General features: G+C 60.4%; 2 protein-coding genes across 3 annotated transcripts in view; one reads left to right on the top strand and one right to left on the bottom strand.

Moving 5' to 3' along the window:
- The window catches only part of SKI (SKI proto-oncogene), an 82,601-nt gene extending 66,678 nt beyond the window's left edge, over positions 1-15,923 (top strand). The window contains exons 2-7 of one of the 2 annotated variants that reach the window (XM_033228669.1): positions 9,226-9,351; positions 9,536-9,651; positions 10,094-10,362; positions 10,552-10,844; positions 12,329-12,559; positions 12,893-15,923. In XM_033228669.1, coding sequence (XP_033084560.1) covers positions 9,226-9,351; positions 9,536-9,651; positions 10,094-10,362; positions 10,552-10,844; positions 12,329-12,559; positions 12,893-13,081 — 1,224 coding nt within the window. In that variant the 3' untranslated portion in view covers positions 13,082-15,923. The remainder of the gene's footprint in view (positions 1-9,225; positions 9,352-9,535; positions 9,652-10,093; positions 10,363-10,551; positions 10,845-12,328; positions 12,560-12,892) is intronic. The other variant, XM_033228670.1, reaches the window with a different exon arrangement.
- LOC117093431 lies at positions 5,476-7,758 on the bottom strand. Its single transcript, XM_033228671.1, has 2 exons — positions 7,711-7,758; positions 5,476-7,669 (listed from the first exon to the last, which is right to left on the bottom strand). Exon 2 carries the CDS (start codon positions 6,726-6,728, stop codon positions 5,628-5,630), a length of 1,101 nt encoding a protein of 366 aa, XP_033084562.1. The 5' UTR covers positions 6,729-7,669; positions 7,711-7,758; the 3' UTR covers positions 5,476-5,627.
- Positions 15,924-16,492: the final 569 nt, after the last annotated feature.

Genomic DNA, 16,492 nt, shown 5'->3' with positions numbered 1-16,492 from the left:
GTCTCTAAGTTACGGTGTTGTGAGATTCCTGGACGTGGTTTTCAGGTTGCTCTTGTAGCTTTGGTGAAAGGGCTCCATTACCCTCAGGTGTGCTGTTGCGGATGGTGGGGCGGCTTGGTCCTTCCCGACCTTTCCGAGGAGCTCCTGGCTCCAGCCCCCAAGACCGGGAGTTGTTCCATGGCTGGGGGCTGGAGGCACCTTCTTTCTTTAGTGGTCAGCAAGATAATGACAGGACTCACAGAGCTGTCAGTGTCACCTTGGTGGTGTCTGGGCACGGTGGGGAGCAGGGTTGGACAGAGTCGGGTTGGGGGTGCTGTGGGAAGGGATATGACCCTGGGGGACAAGGGGTCGCAGGGGGCCCCGGGCACAGCTGCGTTGCCTGTCGCCATGGGCAGCAGCATCTCTGGCTGTGGGGTTTGTCTGAACCTGTGTCTTGCCCTTGTTGAGCAAACCCAGGTGGGGCTCAGGGCTGTGCCTCCATGAGCGGGGATGCGGGCTCCAGAGACCAACCTGACCTCTCTGGCAGGAAGAAGACCACATCGTGCCATCTCCTCCTCCCCCGAGCCGGTTAGCTGTCTCAGGGAACCTGTAAGCCCAGACCCACCTGCTGCCACACTGGGCCTTATCCAGGGTCACCTTGTCACGTCCTCCACTGAACGTAGATACCAGCCCCTCAGTCTTGCCCAGAAGCTGTGGGAGGTGCTGGCTGCCGGGGGTGGCTATGCACGTCTGTCCCCATGGCAGGGAGGCCTCTGGGGGCCTGGCCCTCCCCGCTCTAGCTGCTTCTCACATTTTTGTCTCCCCGAGAGCCACCTGCTCTCCCAGGGCCTTCAGGCCCCCGTCTGCCAGTCTCCTGGCACCTGGGCTGGGGTCTGCGCCAGGCAGCACCCCCAGCAGGGCAGGACCCACCCTCCACAGCATCATGACTGCCAGTCCCTGTGCCTGGGGTGGAGGCCACTCCCACCCAGTGGGGCCCCTCTGAAAAGGAGACTTGACCTCAGGGTGGTGACAGGGCTCTGTGGGATGGCCTTGGTGACAGGGACCAGAATGTTCCCTAAACTGGACGTCAGGCCCCTGGCTGAGATGGAGCTTTCTTTTCTTGATGGGCTTTAGAAGGTGAAAAACTAGGCTTCCAGAGGTAAAGCTGCACTATGGGCTTTGTGGCAAATAAGCACTGCCTGACCCCAGACAGCTGCTAAAGACTCAAACCTGGAAACTTCCTGGTGTCCTGTGTGTCCACACAGGTGTGCCAATGTGGCAGCCCTGTGCCAGGAGCTGCCCTTCCCTGTCGCGGCAGCGACCATGCCAGCCGAACACCCCTCTGGCTCCTCCATGCCAGCCAAGCGCCCCTCTATCTCCCAGGCATCTCATCCTCTCTTGCTCTGAGGGCCGTGCTGTGGTGAAAACCATTCACCTCGACAGTTTGGCTTTCAACCAAGAATTCACTCTCATATTTTTGTTTTTTAAATAGATTTTTAAAATTAAGACTGTATTCACCGGCCATGGTGGCTCACGCCTGTAATCCCAGCACTTTGGGAGGGCGAGGCGGGTGGATCACGAGGTCAGGAGATCGAGACCATCCTGGCTAACACAGTGAAACGTCATCTCTACTAAGAATGCAAAAAATTAGCCGGACGTGGTGGTGGACACCTGTAGTCCCAGCTACTCGGAGGCTGAGGCAGGAGAATGGTGTGAACCCGGGAGGTGGAGCTTGCAGTGAGCCGAGATCGCGCCACTGCACTCCAGCCTGGGCGACAAAGTGAGGCTCTGTCTCAAAAAAAAAATTATTTAAGACTGTATTCAGATATAATTTGCATACCATAAAATTTCTTCCTTCTACAGAATATAGTTTAATGGTTTAACCATCATCATCGAAGTTGAGAACATTTTTGTCACGCCCAACAAGAAGCTCCATACACATGACCCGTCACTCTCCAGGTCCCAAACCCCATCCGATGCTGATCTTGGTGATTGCCCTGTCCTGGTCATTCCGTAGAGCCACATGTGACTGTGTGTATCTGGGCCACGCGTGGCTGTGTGTATGAGAGCCATGCATGACTGTGTCTCAGCCATGTGTGACTGTATGTGTGTCTGGGCCACATGTGACTATATGAGGGCCACGAGTTACTGTGTGTGTCCAGGCCACATGTGACCGTGTCTGGGCCACACGTGGCTGTGTGTCCGGGCCACGTGTGGCTGTGTCTGGCATTGGCACAGTATTTCCAAGGCTCCTTCCTTCCTTTTCATGGCTGAGTCATACTCCGTTGTGTGCATAGACCACAATCTGTCTATCCCGTCATCTGTCCCCGGACACTTGGGCAGCTCCACTTTGCTGCTGTGAGCACTCGTGCACAAACTGTCGTGTGGACGTGTATTTTCAGTAACCTGCGTGTACGCCGAGGACTGGAATTGCTGGGCGATGTAACTGTGTTAAGCTTCCGAGGACCGACCAGACTGTTTTCCACAGCAGCAAAATAATCGTACATTCCTCCCAGCAGTTCACAGGGTCCCTGTGTCTCCAGGTCATTATCAACACTTGTCCAAACTAAAAAATTCTAGGCCGGGCGTGGTGGCTCATGCCTGTAGTCCCAGCAGTTTGGGAGGCCGAGGCGGGCAGATTACATACATGAGTCCAGGAGTTCAAGACCAGCCCGGGTAACAAAGTGAAACCTTGGCTCTAGAAAAACAAAAAATACAAAAAATTAGCTGGGCATGGTGGCACATGTCTGTAGTCCCAGCTACTCATGAGGCTGAGGCAGGAGGATTGCCTGAGCCCTGGGAGGTTGAGGCTGCAGTGAGCTGAGATCGCGTCACTACACTCCGGCCTGGGTGACAGAGCAAGACTCCGTCTCAAAAACAAACCAACCAACCCAATTCAAGCCATCGTGGTGGGCCTGAGTCGGCGTCTCCCCGCGCTGTGGTTGCGTTTCCACAGTGAATGACATCAGGCAGCTTTGCGTGTGGTTACTGGATGCTGGCATCCTGTTTGGAGAAGTGGCTACTCAGGTTCTTTCCCGTTTGGAAATGGGGTTGTGTGTTGTGTTTTCCTTGCTGACTTGCAGAGTTCTTCATGTGTTCTGAATCTGGTCCCTTGTCAGATACCAGGTTTGCACGTTTTCCCTTCCATCCTGTGGGCTGTCTTTTTGCTTTCTCGATGGTGTCCTTTGAAGCACAAAAATGTCATGATTGTTTTCTGGGAAGCCTTGTTGTTCTGTTTTCTGTCTGTTCCTTGTGCTTTGGTGTCATCGAAGCACTTCTGTGGGGGCGGGGGTCTGGGCTGAGGCCGCTGCGTTCCTGCTATGAAAACCCTCACGAACCCTCGCAGCCTCGGCTCCACAGACGGTTCAGTCCGGGAAATGGTTTCTGGGAAATGTTTAAGGAGGCCGTGCACAAAAACCGTCTTTGCAGCGAGGGACATGAGAGCACACCGGTGCTGTTCCCACAGGGCCTGTGGCTTCTGCAGGTGAGAATTGGTTACAGGGCCCGTGGCCTCTGCAGGTGAGAATTGGTTACAGGGCCCGTGGCCTCTGCAGGTGAGAACTGGTTACAGGGCCTGTGGCCTCTGCAGGGAAGAATTGGTTACAGGGCCCGTGGCCTCTGCGGGTGAGAATTGGTTACAGAGCCCGTGGCTTCTGCGGGTGAGAATCGGTGGCCTCCCTTGGAAATGCTGAATTGAGGTGCCAGGCACCCGCCCGGGCTCTTGGTGTGGGCATAGGCTGTCTTCCACTTGAAGAATGTGGCAAGATGGTCTGAAAACCACAGTTTGTTTGGAGACACGGTCTTGCTGTGTTGCTCAGGCTGGAGTGCGGTGGTGGGATCATAACTCACTGCAGCCTCCACCTTTCGAGGTGCAGAGATGCTCCCACCTCAGCCTCCCAAGCAGCTGGCATTACAGGCATGAGCCACCACGCTGGGTGCACGGCTGAAGTTTGGGTTGTACCCTTTTAAGGAATAGCAGACGGGTTTTCAGCCACACTGAAAAGCTCACCACAGCAGAGTGCTGCTGGGCCATGTACTTCGGGAGCAGGGCCGCAGGCAGGACCTTGAGCACCCAGCCCGCTCACCACGCTGCGGGCAGCCTCTTGGGAATGTCAGAACGCCAGCACAGGCGATCGCCACAGAACCTGGATTGTGGGTGATCCTGCCGCTCCACCTGCTGTGGGTGATCCTGCCATTCCACCTGCTGTGGCCCCAGGGCTGCACCGCCATGTGGACTGTGGCTGGCAGCTTCTGGAGACTTCTTGGTACCTACAACATTGGCGCCACTCCATAGCATTGCATGTTGGTGGCAGCCATCCCCTCCACAGGCCGGTGGCCCCTGTACAGAGATGAATTGGCGCTCACAGACTCACCCTGCGAGGCAGCATCTGCATCTACAGGACTTCCCGGCCCTTGGCCACACGTTTCCCCCACCCCGTTCCCGTCGTGGCAGCTGTGCCTGGGTGCAGACGCTGCATGCTGACGAGAGGAGGCTTGGGCCTGCCTGCTGTGCGTGAGTGGGTCAGAGACTGGCCTCTCCATGTGGCGTGTGCATTCCCCTGGAGGGTCCCCTGACCTCATGGCTGCAGCCTGGCAGGAGAAGACGCTGAGTGGGACACACGGGAGGGGTTGCAGGGCGGGCTGTGCTGTGCAGCAGGCCTTGGGGCGTAGAGTGGCCCATCCCTGCACCAGGATGCAGTTTTGACACCAGGTGGTCGTGGGCCAAGTGTCCGTGCAGGTGTGGAGACAGAAGCCTGACCCACAGAGCTTGGCGGTGGCCCTTGGACTGACCTGTGGGATGCACAACCGCTCTGCCACTGTGCGTCGTTCACATGTGAAGCTCACGCCACAGAGGCCTCAGTGTCTGTTTCAGCTAGATACATGCTGTGCCCCTCATGGGGGCGCATCTGGCCACTGGACATTGGGGTCCTGGGGTGACTGAGGCTGGTGCCCTCCTGACAGGTTGCTGGGCTGCAGGTTGAACAGGAAACTGGTTTTCTCCACTCTCCGAAGTCCCCCCTGTGGTTGGAGGAAGTTGTGTTGGAGGAAGACGTTATCATGAGTGCTGCTGTGCGCCCTCCCTGCCCACCACTCACTACCACCTCCCCGGAGTCTTGCCCTGGGGGGGTCCTGGTGTGGGATCTGCCTTCTGTCGTCCTGTGGAGCCTTGCCCGCTGGTGCCTGTGAACCCAGGGTGGGTGGATGCCGGGTGGTCATGGAGGTTCACAGCAGGCTTTATGTGTGGTTGTCTTGATTTTGGGTGTGAATCCTCTCAGCAAAGGTTGACTCAAACTCCAGTGTCCCCAGAAGGTTCGAGGCAACAACCGTCAGCACGGAGTGGCCAGCAGGGCAGGGGTGTGTCATTCAGCTTCAGTGTGTGGAGAAGCGGCCCGGAGCTCTGGGCCTCTGCCTCGGGACCACACGGGCGGGCAGGGCACAGCTGGTGCCCATGTCCTCCTCACGGGCTCTGGAAGTGAGAGGTGCTGAGGCCACAGTGGGGGAGGTGGCTGAGCTGACCACCCGGGCTCTCGGTGCCCTGGGAGGAGCTGTCATCAGGACATGTGCAGACTAGGTTCAGCCTGTCTGCGGTGGCTCAGGTGCCTGGGGACGGAGGCCGGCTGTAACCGCTGCTGTATTCAGTCTCGGGTTCAGTGCCGTCCGCCTCTGCGGCGTCTCCCTCGGCAGCCGTCCAGGACTCCAGCCTGCCTGCCAGGGTAGGCGACATGGAGCCTCTCCTTGCTCTCGGGGGTTGAGCTCTTGTGTGTTTGGACCCTGTGGGATCTGGCAGGAGAAGCAGCCCCCAGTCTTGTTGAGCCAGGGGCCTGGGGAAGGGAGATGGCAGTTCTGTGACCTTCAAACTCCCTTTCCTCATTGCAGGGAATGGGCCAGTATTTCGCTCTGAGCCCTGAGCACCTGCACATATCAGGCAGGAAAGGGTCCCAAGGCCTTCTTGATGGCTCTTCTCTGTTCTTGGCACCTTGCAGGCCTGATACGCAGGGCTCCTGAGGGTGGGCTGTGCATTTTTGGAGAGCGGCTTTTCTGGGACACCCCTCCGCCATGGGGAGCCGCTGGCTTGCCTGTAGCAGTATACTGTGGCTGCCCCGTTCTGGGCAGGCGGCCACTGCCAGCTCCTCACCTGTTTGGGCCACCACCTCTGCATAGGTCCTGTGGGCTTTGGGCAGGAACTGTTCCGTCAGAGGGCCTAGGGTGTCCACAACCTTGGGCCCACTGTTCCTCAGCCCTGCCCTGGCAGGGGGGCACCTGCACGTGGGTGCAAGCTCACACTCGTTCCCCAGGTGCCTGCTGGCCAGGTAGCTTGCCTGGTCATTGTCGGGGTGTGGGGAAGGACCCCAGGAGGAGAAGTGGCCGCGGGGCAGCGCAGTGTGTTGGCTGGTCTCTGCTGTGCAAGCTGACAGTGGCCTGAAGGGCTTTGGGATGGCCCAGCCCCATTGCTTTGGTGTGTCAGGTCCAGAGCCATGCTCCTGCCTCGTGGCCTGTGGGCTCCAAGGGCCAGTTTTGAAGCCCCAAGAAGGGTCACACCAGAGGCCAGCGGTTGTAGCTGCTCTTCCCAGAGGAAGACTCAGCCGTCTGTCACTGGGTGTGGTTTGGTTCCTGACCGACAGCGGACACTGGGGCCCCCGGGGGCCTTGGTAGGGCGGCTGGCATCCCAGGCCTGAAGACGGCTGTCTGCTTCCTGGGGCTTTGAGAAACCAATACTGCTCAGGTGACAGTCCCTCTGAGACTGTCATTTCCTCCAGCCGGCCCACAAGGGCGCAGACACCTTCTGTTGACACATTCTTTTCGTGATGCTGCAGAGAGCTCCCAGTGCCTGATGAGGAGCCGGGGTCTTAACGGAGTCATGTCTCCGAAGGCTCGTCCTGGCTCCCTGAAGACCAGGAGCCTCCCTGGCCCCAAGGATGGTCCCGAGCCCATCTGCCTCAACCCTCCAGATCCACAGAGTCCTCGGCCACCCCCACTGAGTGGATGGGGATCGGGGTCCTGGGCCTATGGTCCTCCCGCCACCTCCACAGGGCAGCTGCTGGGGCCCCGCCCGACAGAGCCGTGTTCTCCGACGTTGGCTGTCACGGAGGTGGCCTGAGGCGTCTGACTCTTTCTCCTCAAGGAGTCTCTGAGTCTCCCGGAGTCAGCGCTGGCTGCTGTGGCTTTTCCCCGGGTGAGACCTGAGCCGAATTTCCGCGCCTGCTTCAGTGGCTGCTTAGACAGGAAGCTCCACCCTGCTGGGTGTCCTCGGCCTTCTGTGCCTCTTGGGAGGGTCCGCATGATTCCGGAAGGGGTTCTGCTGCCGCTAGGATGGCACCCGCCCCTGCTGGGCACAGGCGCAGGCCCCCTGCGGTCAGGGCCTCCGCCAGACGTCACCAACACTCACTTCCCCCCGAAAGCGACCACAGAGAGGGGCTATTTTCAGTGTCTTTTTTCCTGAACAGCTATTTTAGTGTCTGAAAAAAACCATCCCCTTCAGGGGCTGCCTGCCCTGCGTCCGCGGCCCTGTGCGCCCGGACACTTACTTTCCTCCTGCGTCCGCGGCCCTGTGCGCCCGGACACTTACCTTCCTCCTGCGTCCGCGGCCCTGTGCGCCCGGACACTTACCTTCCTCCTGCGTCCGCGGCCCTGTGCGCCCGGACACTTACCTTCCTCCTGCGTCCGCGGCCCTCTGCGCCCGGACACTTACCTTCCTCCTGCGTCCGCGGCCCTGTACGCCCGGACACTTACCTTCCTGCCTTGGGCCCAGGTCAGAGCCAGGCACCCGCCCCTCCCCTGGCCCCACCCTGCTTGTTCTCTGAGGGCTGCAGGGTAGGTGCACGTTCTACAGGGGAGGCCATAGGCTTTGGCCAGATCTTCCCCCAGGGCCCTCCATCCCCATAGTTGGGGCACCTTGATAGCCTGCCTTGTGCCCCATCTTCCCCCTAGGGAAGCAGGGTCCCTGCTGCCTCCAGGAGGCTGGTTCCTGATGCCGCGTCTTCTCCTGGAGTCCTGGAGGTGGGAAGAGCCCCCGGCCCTGAGTGTGCTCTGTCCACCAAGGCTTCCTGGCTGAGGGCAAGGGCAGCGCCCCCACCACCCGACTGTGCTGCCTCCGCTTGAGGTTGGCCTCAGCAGAGTGAGTGGGACCTCACCTCGTGAAGGGCCCCTTGCCCTGTGTGGCCTCTTCTGCATTGGCCCGTGGTGCAGACCTGGCACCAGCTGCCCTGGGAACTCTGTGCTGTCCTGTGGGGTCTTTGGCAGTAGAGGAATGGCGCATTGTACAGAGACTGCCCTGTGATTTTGCTTGGGAAGAGACCATGGGTCTCATTTGTGCCTTGTGGGCAGCATGTCTCAGGGATCTCCAGCCACAGGGCTGGGGGAGTTCATGTTTGCCTGAGGCTGGATGTACCGTCTCAGGCCCCAGCACACAGCCCGTATCATTCACTGGTTCTTGGGGGATGTGCCTGGGTACCTGACACACACCACCTGGTTCTGGGTGGGCTGGGTCCGGGCACCTTGGCTAAGCTTCCTCCAGCAGCGGGGCTGGCAGGGAGCGAGGAGAAGGTGTGTGTGGTGCCATCGCAGCGGGGCTGGCAGGGAGCGAGGAAAAGGTGTGTGTGGTACCAAGGCTCCTTCAGGGATGGTATCCTTCGTTTTGAAAATGTGTCCTTCCTGTGGGGAGGGGGGAGCCAGAATGCCCACTCTTCAGTGCACCGGTGCCAGCGGCCCACAGGGACACAGTGTCCCCTTCTCACGAACCACCCCTGTGCTGCAGCTGCCCTTCCCAGACGCATCTGTCGTGAGTGGCTCTCGCCGCGCTGTGGCTGTTCGAGCTGAGTGCCCGCTGGGCACCCTCTGAGAACACACTCGGGTTCTTGGAAAGGGGTTTGGCAGGAGAAGGACGAGGGACTCCGGGCCAGGCTGAGCTGCTGTGGAAGGGGAGAGTGGGTCTTGGTTCTCCATCCCAAACCCGCTGCAGCCGTGGGTGAGGTCACCCGGAACGGCAGGACAGGGTCCGCTCTGTTCTCTCGGAGATGACCTGTTCCTCAGAACAGCCTCCATGCACCTGTTACGCGTGACCCAAGGGCCTTTATGCAAAGTGGACTCGGTCTCCTGGGGGGTGCCCTGGAATCTGCCTTCTGCACCACTCAGGGTCCTTCATGGCCAGAGTGCCTGGGGCTCTGACTGCCATGCTGGCCACGGGGCTGGTGGAGGGACCATGCCCTGGGAACCAGATGTGCCAACAAGGCCTTTCATTGATCGCAGGTTTCCTCTGAGCCCCCGGCCTCCATAAGACCCAAAACAGATGACACCTCTTCCCAGTCCCCTGCGCCTTCCGAAAAGGACAAGCCGTCCAGCTGGCTGCGGACCTTGGCGGGCTCTTCCAATAAGGTGCTGTGGGGCCTGTCAGGGTCCTTGGGGTGGTGGGTGGTGGGTACTGGGCCCTTCTCCTTGGGCAGACCCAGCGGCTGGTGGCTCTGTCTGCCCCCTACTGAGGGCTGGCACCCGGCACAGCCTCGGGGACATGAAGTGGCTTTTCTCCTGGTCACTCACACAGACGACTCTCTCTTGACAGAGCCTGGGCTGTGTTCACCCTCGCCAGCGCCTCTCTGCTTTCCGACCCTGGTCCCCCGCGGTGTCAGCGAGTGAGAAGGAGCTTTCCCCACACCTCCCAGCCCTCATCCGAGACAGGTGAGTGGGCGCCGTTCACAGGTGTTTCTGGCCCTGGGGGAGGCCCCACGAGGGCTGTGCACGCGGACGCGCTCATGTTTCTGCAGGCTGGGTGCCCAGACCTGCCGCCTTTTGGTCAGGGCAATTTGTGTTGATTCCTTTGGCTGGCGTCAGGGTGAGCACACCTAGAGAGTTCCCTGTTCTGGGTGGAGTCGTGGGTGGAGCCCTGTCTGCTGGGCGCAGCCTCTTGATGTGATGGTCGGCCTGTGTCTGGCCTGTGCGAGAGACCCAGCAAGTAGAAAATACTTAGGGGTTCTTAGGAACTGAAAGCTTGACTTTAAGAATCAGAGCTGGGAGAGAAAGTCTTTCCTCTTTAACACCTTCAGAGCGGGTGTGCGCCACGATGGGTCTGGGTGGCGCGTGGGGACAGAGGCACTTTCCCGACACCCGCCTGCCTCTCCAGCTTCTACTCCTACAAGAGCTTTGAGACAGCCGTGGCCCCCAACGTGGCCCTCGCACCGCCGGCCCAGCAGAAGGTTGTGAGCAGCCCTCCATGTACTGCCGCCGTCTCCCGGGCCCTCGAGCCTCTCGCCACTTGCACCCAGCCTCGGAAGCGGAAGCTGACTGTGGACACCCCAGGAGCCCCAGAGACGTTGGCACCCGTGGCTGCCGCAGAGGAGGACAAGGACTCGGAGGCCGAGGTGGAAGTGGAAAGCAGGGAGGAATGTACGTGTGAGTCGCTTTCTGTGCCTCCCTGTGGGCCGTGGGCTGTGGGGGTGGCACCGGCTGAGGGGGTCGGTCGCCTGGGGGGTGCTCCGGCGGCCCCATATTCCGCGGGTTCCTCCGGGAGCGGCGCGTCTCCCTGATGTGGAGCTGCCGGGCACTTCCGTGACTTCTTTTCTGTCTCTGCTTCCTCCTCAGTCACCTCCTCCTTGTCCTCGCTCTCTTCCCCGTCCTTTACCTCATCCAGCTCCGCCAAGGACCTGGGCTCCCCGGGCGCACGTGCCCTGCCCTCGGCCGCCCCTGATGCCGCGGCCACTGCCGACACCCCCAGTGGGCTGGAGGTGGAGCTGGAGCACCTGCGGCAGGCGCTGGAGGGCGGCCTGGACACCAAGGAAGCCAAAGAGAAGTTCCTGCATGAGGTGGTCAAGATGCGCGTGAAGCAGGAGGAGAAGCTCAGCGCGGCCCTGCAGGCCAAGCGCAGCCTCCACCAGGTGAGCAGGGCGGGTGGCGCTAGGAGGTCCAGGGTGCGGGCGGTGAGCGCAGCCTCCACCAGGTGAGCAGGGCGGGTGGTGCTAGGAGGTCCAGGGCGGGGGCAGTGAGAGCCTCCACTAGGTGAACGGGCACAGGTGATGCCTCCTCCCTTCCTGGCTGCCCCATGTGCTCCTCTCCGCCTCCACCTCAGTGGGCCTGCCTGGGACCTTGGGGGTCTGTCTCCCGAAAGCTGCAGCTCTGGGTATGGTGAGCCCCTCAGTGTCCCCAGGCCGATGGACATCCCAGGAGGCCCCTGCATTTGGCTTGACCACAGCTTTCCCCATCAGGATCACACACCCTGCGTGGTGGCCCCACCAAGGAAGTAGCCGTGTTCCTCTGGTATAAAGAAGGCCGGTCTATTTTTAGTGGCAGAAAGTCGGGAGCAGCTGCGCGGGGACAGTTCCTTGCTCTGTGTGCTCCAGGAGTGGGTGTTCACACGCTCCGCCAGCAAGACCTGGCTTCTGCAAAACACGCGCGTGAGGGGTGTGCTTCCTAAAGCCTGGTGTTCCAGAAGGCGGCTCCTGCCAGGCCTCCCAAGTGGGAAGGAGAGGGCTCGGCCTGCGCGCACACCCCCACCTGCACACGCTGCTTCTCTGGGCTCTGCCTCACGGTTCTCACGCTGCAGCTCCGGTCTCGCGCCTCCTTTTATGTTGTTTAGGTTTCTTTCTGACTGAGGGAGGCGCAGTTCACAGGCAGGGCTGCCTGGGGAGAGAGGTGTGCGGGTGGCCCGGCCTTCACCCGGCCCCAGCCTCGCTAAATTCACACCTCGGCGGTGTCTGGCAGCTTCCACGGCGTGGGCTTTAGCACAACACAACCCCGTGGGCCCTCAGAGCTGCAGGGTTGTCGACGTGCCCCCCTGCGCGTGCCAGTCCCTCGCCCCAGCGCGTCCCCCGCCACTGTTGTCCTTGATTCTGGTTGGAGGTGTGATTTCCCACATGCATATTCATGTGGTGTGTTTGCAGCGTGGGGTGTGAGTCACACGGATATTTTCATGGGGAGGCGGGGGGCTTGTGGAGGCGCCCGGTGGATGGATGTCTCCATCTGGCCGCGTGGGGAGACCCAGGGCCCTCAGATGGTGCGATGTCTGAGGCTGCCCTCCTCACATCGGTGGGAGCCGGGGCCTCCTTGGCTGGCTGCCCCCAAGGGGAACATGGCCCTGGATGTCAGGGGAGGGCCTGCTGCAGCCTCAAGTGTGACTGACTCAGGCCCCCAGGTCTAGCACAGCTGCCGTAGGCCTGGCAGAAACTCAGGATGGGGGTCTGACAAGCCTTTGTGGGGTGGGGGCACCACACGAGTTGGGCATAGATGGGGTACTAGGGGCGGGGCTCGAGGGCACATTGCCAGATGGATGACCCCACGGGGCGGGCTGGGGGCTGCTGGCCATGGTTGGGGGGCGGCGCTGAGACCGGCTGGGTGGTGACCCTGAGCCGTCCCTGGCCCCCAGGAGCTGGAGTTCCTGCGCGTGGCCAAGAAGGAGAAGCTGCGGGAGGCCACGGAGGCCAAGCGGAACCTGCGGAAGGAGATTGAGCGTCTCCGCGCTGAGAACGAGAAGAAGATGAGAGAGGCCAACGAGTCCCGGCTGCGCCTGAAGCGGGAGCTGGAGCAGGCGCGGCAGGCCCGGGTGTGCGACAAGGGCTGTGAGGCGGGCCGCCTGCGCGCCAAGTACTCGGCCCAGGTATGCGGGTGGGGAGACTGAGGCACGGGGCACGGCGGGCGTGGAGCCCAGACCGCATGGGGCCACCGTGGGCCCTGGTGGCCAGTGCTGCCCAGCCGGAAAGGCCTTGGAGCAGAATCCAGGGCTGGGACCATGTTCACTGCCCGCCCTGGCGGGCACAGGGTGAGTGGTTGCTGGGTCCTGTCTCGTGAGCCTGTGTCCTGGCAGGTGGAGGAGGGACCGGCACGTGGCATGGGGGAGGCCCAGGAGCGGTGCAGGAGCCTCCGGTGGGGGAAGCAGCGTCGGGCCCGGCCAGGGCAGTGAGCAGACGCTAACCACGCAGCTCCCTTTCAGATCGAAGACCTGCAGGTGAAGCTGCAGCACGCGGAGGCCGACCGGGAGCAGCTGCGGGCGGACCTGCTGCGGGAGCGCGAGGCCAGGGAGCACCTGGAGAAGGTGGTGAAGGAGCTGCAGGAGCAGCTGTGGCCGCGGGCCCGCCCCGAGGCTGCGGGCAGCGAGGGCGCCGCGGAATTGGAGCCCTAGATTTCCGTGCCTGCCGCCGCGGCGCCGCCGACAACGCGGGTGCAGGGGGGCGGCCGGGCGGTGCAGCTCTGCCCAGCCGCGCCCCTGCAGCCCGCCCACACAGCACAACGTCTTACTGTGCCTATTACCAAGCGAGTGTTTGTAACCATGTAGTTTTGGAATCCACTGCAAAATTTTCTACTGGCCAAGTTCAAGTGAGCAAGCCGTGTCCCCCAACTGCAGCTGGAGACGGGGCCAGCTCGGCGGCATGCTGGTCCTCTGCTTACTAGAACATTCTAACATTTACACTTTTGTTATAAGCTATTTAAAACCAGTAAGAGACTTGAAATTCAGAAATCAACACATTTTTAAGTGACTAACTTTTAAAAGCCCCCAACACACAACGCCATCTGAAGACCCACAATGGAGTGGGGGTGGCGGCCGCCCCACCCTCCCCCCCCCCCCCCCCCCCCCCCCGGGAAGCCATCACAGCTCATCTGCCCGCGGCTGCGTGAGGACAGCAGGGGTTTTTCTTCAGAGTCTATTTTTTCAGCGACAAGGACCCAGGTCTTCCTGCTGCTGCCAGGGAGAGCAGGGACAGTGCCGCGTGCGAGATGAGCTCGAACACTGCCCGCCTTACGCCCACCCCGCCTGCCATGTTGCCATCGATGCCAGCGCTGCCCCCACGGGTACCAGGTGGTGCAGAGCCGCACAGGAGCTGCCCCGGAGCTGAAGGGACGGTCTTCGGCTCCTCTGCACCCCGTGATTCTGCCCAGGCTCCTCCACCACGAGGCACTGACCTGCGTCAGGTGGTGACCGTGGCTGGCGGTCACACCCTCAGCCCCTCCGGGCACACGTGCCGCCTGACCGGGCGATCCTTTCAGTTCGGCAAACATCGCTCCCTTCATTTTGGGACTGAGGCTGCAGCATTGGAACAAAACAGCATTATTTCAATTTTTCTTTTTTTTTTTTTTGTTGGTTCATTTAAACGTATATTTAGAACTGCACTTTGTCAACAACCTTCCCTTTCTATTCCCCAGTGAACTGAGGTTTTTACCGATTTATAGAGCAGTCAAATCCTAAGTGCTCGAGTGCTTAGAAACCCCCTCTGGTGCTTGGTTGAACAAGGGAATCACAAGAAAACGAAAATGCAAAAGCTGAACTTCGGGGTCGTTCTGTGCCTTCCAGCATCTTGTACAGCAAATCCTGACTCGTGTCTTTTTACCCCCAAAATATCTGTCTTCAGTAGCGACTGAATCTGCCACTCTCAGAATAAGTTCCTTGCATTTATTCCAAATAATCTCGTTTACTCTCACCTGTTTATGCAAATTGTATAAGGTTTCTTATGCCCAAGCTTGAAAAATGATTTCCCAGTAGACAAGAGGCGGCTGCCCATCCTACAGTTGCGGTATTTATTTACATAAGAAGATCTTACCGGAGTTCTTTGCTTGAATCCGTTCTAACACCCACGGCAGCTGCACGCGCTCTCGGAAGGTGGAGATGACTCGCCCAGGTACAGACGACCTCGGGGCAGTGACGAGCAAAGACCAGAGACTGCTGAGCCCTCGCGTCTGGGTGGCGGAATTGCCTGCAGGGTTTTGCCCTTGGTTTACTGAGGGGGGTCTTGGTTGCTGCTGAAGCCCCCCACCCCTTCTAAAGTGCAATGCAAAAGGGACATCATGTATATGCAGCGTTTGTTTGGATTTTTCTTTGCTTTTGTTTTCTTTGCGGTTGTTCTATCTGTGTGCATGGATTCCACACCTCTGCCGTAGGTAGATCCGTCAGCGGGCATTATTACCGTGTCTTGTAAAGGGTCGGTTTTGTTATGCAACACGCAGAATGCTGTTTTTAGCCTTGTTTTACCAGAGTTGCGTTTTTTCAGTCATTTCTTCAAGGGAAACTAAACGATTTAGTTGGAGCAAAGCTTTAAGTGTGTTGGCGTGCTTCTGTGTGGCTGTCCTGTCGCCAGGTCGAAGATCACAGTGAGGTAGAGGCCCTGCCCCGTCCCCGGGGCCACCAGGTTTGCTCCGTTTGCTTTGAGTTTTTACACCCCAGAGGGAGATGAACTTTTGCAAGCTCTGTCTGGGCCAGAGCCTCTCCTTGCCCTTGCTCCATCCTGATGGTCACCGTTGGGTCCGCGCCTCCACCGCCCCGTCTTGCCCCAAACGGAAAGCGCTGTGTCTGCAGTGGCAGCCCTTCCCCACTTCGGCTCTGGGAGGGTCCAGCCAGTGTCACCTGGGCCCACCCCTTCCTGCAGCTGCCAGGCCCATGCGGTCAGTGGGACCCGGACGCGGGCAGGCCCTCCCTGCACCAGCCACTGGAGCTGGGAACCCTCCCAGGCGGTTCCCGCAGCTCTTGGCTCGCCTCGCCAGAGTCGCTGCCACCCGCAGGGGCCTGAGTCTGAGGAGACAGCTGTGGCTGCAGGGCCGCTCTGGACGGGGGTCCCAGGCCCCGAGGGGTGCGTGCCTGGCTTCCCTTGACACGGGTGCAAGTCAGTTTCCTTTCAGCAGAAGAGGGGAAGAGGTGTCCGCTGCGTGGGCTGCTGACTCCTCTGTGTGAGGCCCTTCATCTAAGTGATTTTGTATTCAGTTTAATTCTCATTATATTTCTATACTGAAAGAAGATTTTTAACGAAGGGAAAAACAACAGCAATAACATTCATATCTCTGGAGCAGCTAACTCATACACGTAATGTCTGCTTTTCGTACAGAACTAGCCAATGTAAAAACAGTTCACCTGTAAATACTTTTTCCTTTTTCACCGTTGTATTATACATGTATATGCTGGCTCCTTTTTCAGAAACTTTTTCTTACCTGAGAGTCGTCTTGTTTTCTGGGCTGTTTTTAACTGAGGAAAAAAAAAATGCTTTCCTGCTGGGGGGCAGGGGAGACAGAGAAACCCGTGTGTGTTTCCCATGTGACACCCTCCTCCCTGTGGGTCCGAGCCCCGGCCCCCCACCCCCCCTCCCTGTGGGTCCGAGCCCCGGCCCCCCACCCCCTCCTCCTGTGGGTCCGAGCCCCGCCCCCCCCGCCCCCCTCCTCCCTGTGGGCCCGAGCCCCGGCCCCCCACCTCCCCCGTGGGTCCGAGCCCCGGCCCCCCACCCCCCCTCCGTGGGTCCGAGCCCCGGCCCCCCCCAGCCCCCCTCCTCCCTGTGGGTCCGAGCCCCGGCCCCCCACCCCCTCCTCCCTGTGGGTCCGAGCCCCGGCCTCCCCCGCCCCCCTCCTCCCTGTGGGTCGAGCCCCGGCCCCCCCCCCCCCCTCCTCCCTGTGGGTCTGAGCCCCGGCCCCCCCCAGCCCCCCTCCTCCCTGTGGGTCCGAGCCCCGGCACCCCCACCCCCTCTTCCTGTGGGTCCGAGCCCAGACCCCCCGCCCCCCTCCTCCCTGTGGGTCTGAGCCCCGGCCCCCCCGCCCCCCTCCTCCCTGTGGGTCCGAG

This window comes from Trachypithecus francoisi, unplaced genomic scaffold (genome assembly GCF_009764315.1).
Source record: "Trachypithecus francoisi isolate TF-2019V2 unplaced genomic scaffold, Tfra_2.0 Lachesis_group12, whole genome shotgun sequence".
Classification (NCBI taxonomy): domain Eukaryota; kingdom Metazoa; phylum Chordata; class Mammalia; order Primates; family Cercopithecidae; genus Trachypithecus; species Trachypithecus francoisi.
Note: the sequence above shows the minus strand (reverse complement) of the source record. Positions and strands in the feature narration are given on the sequence as shown.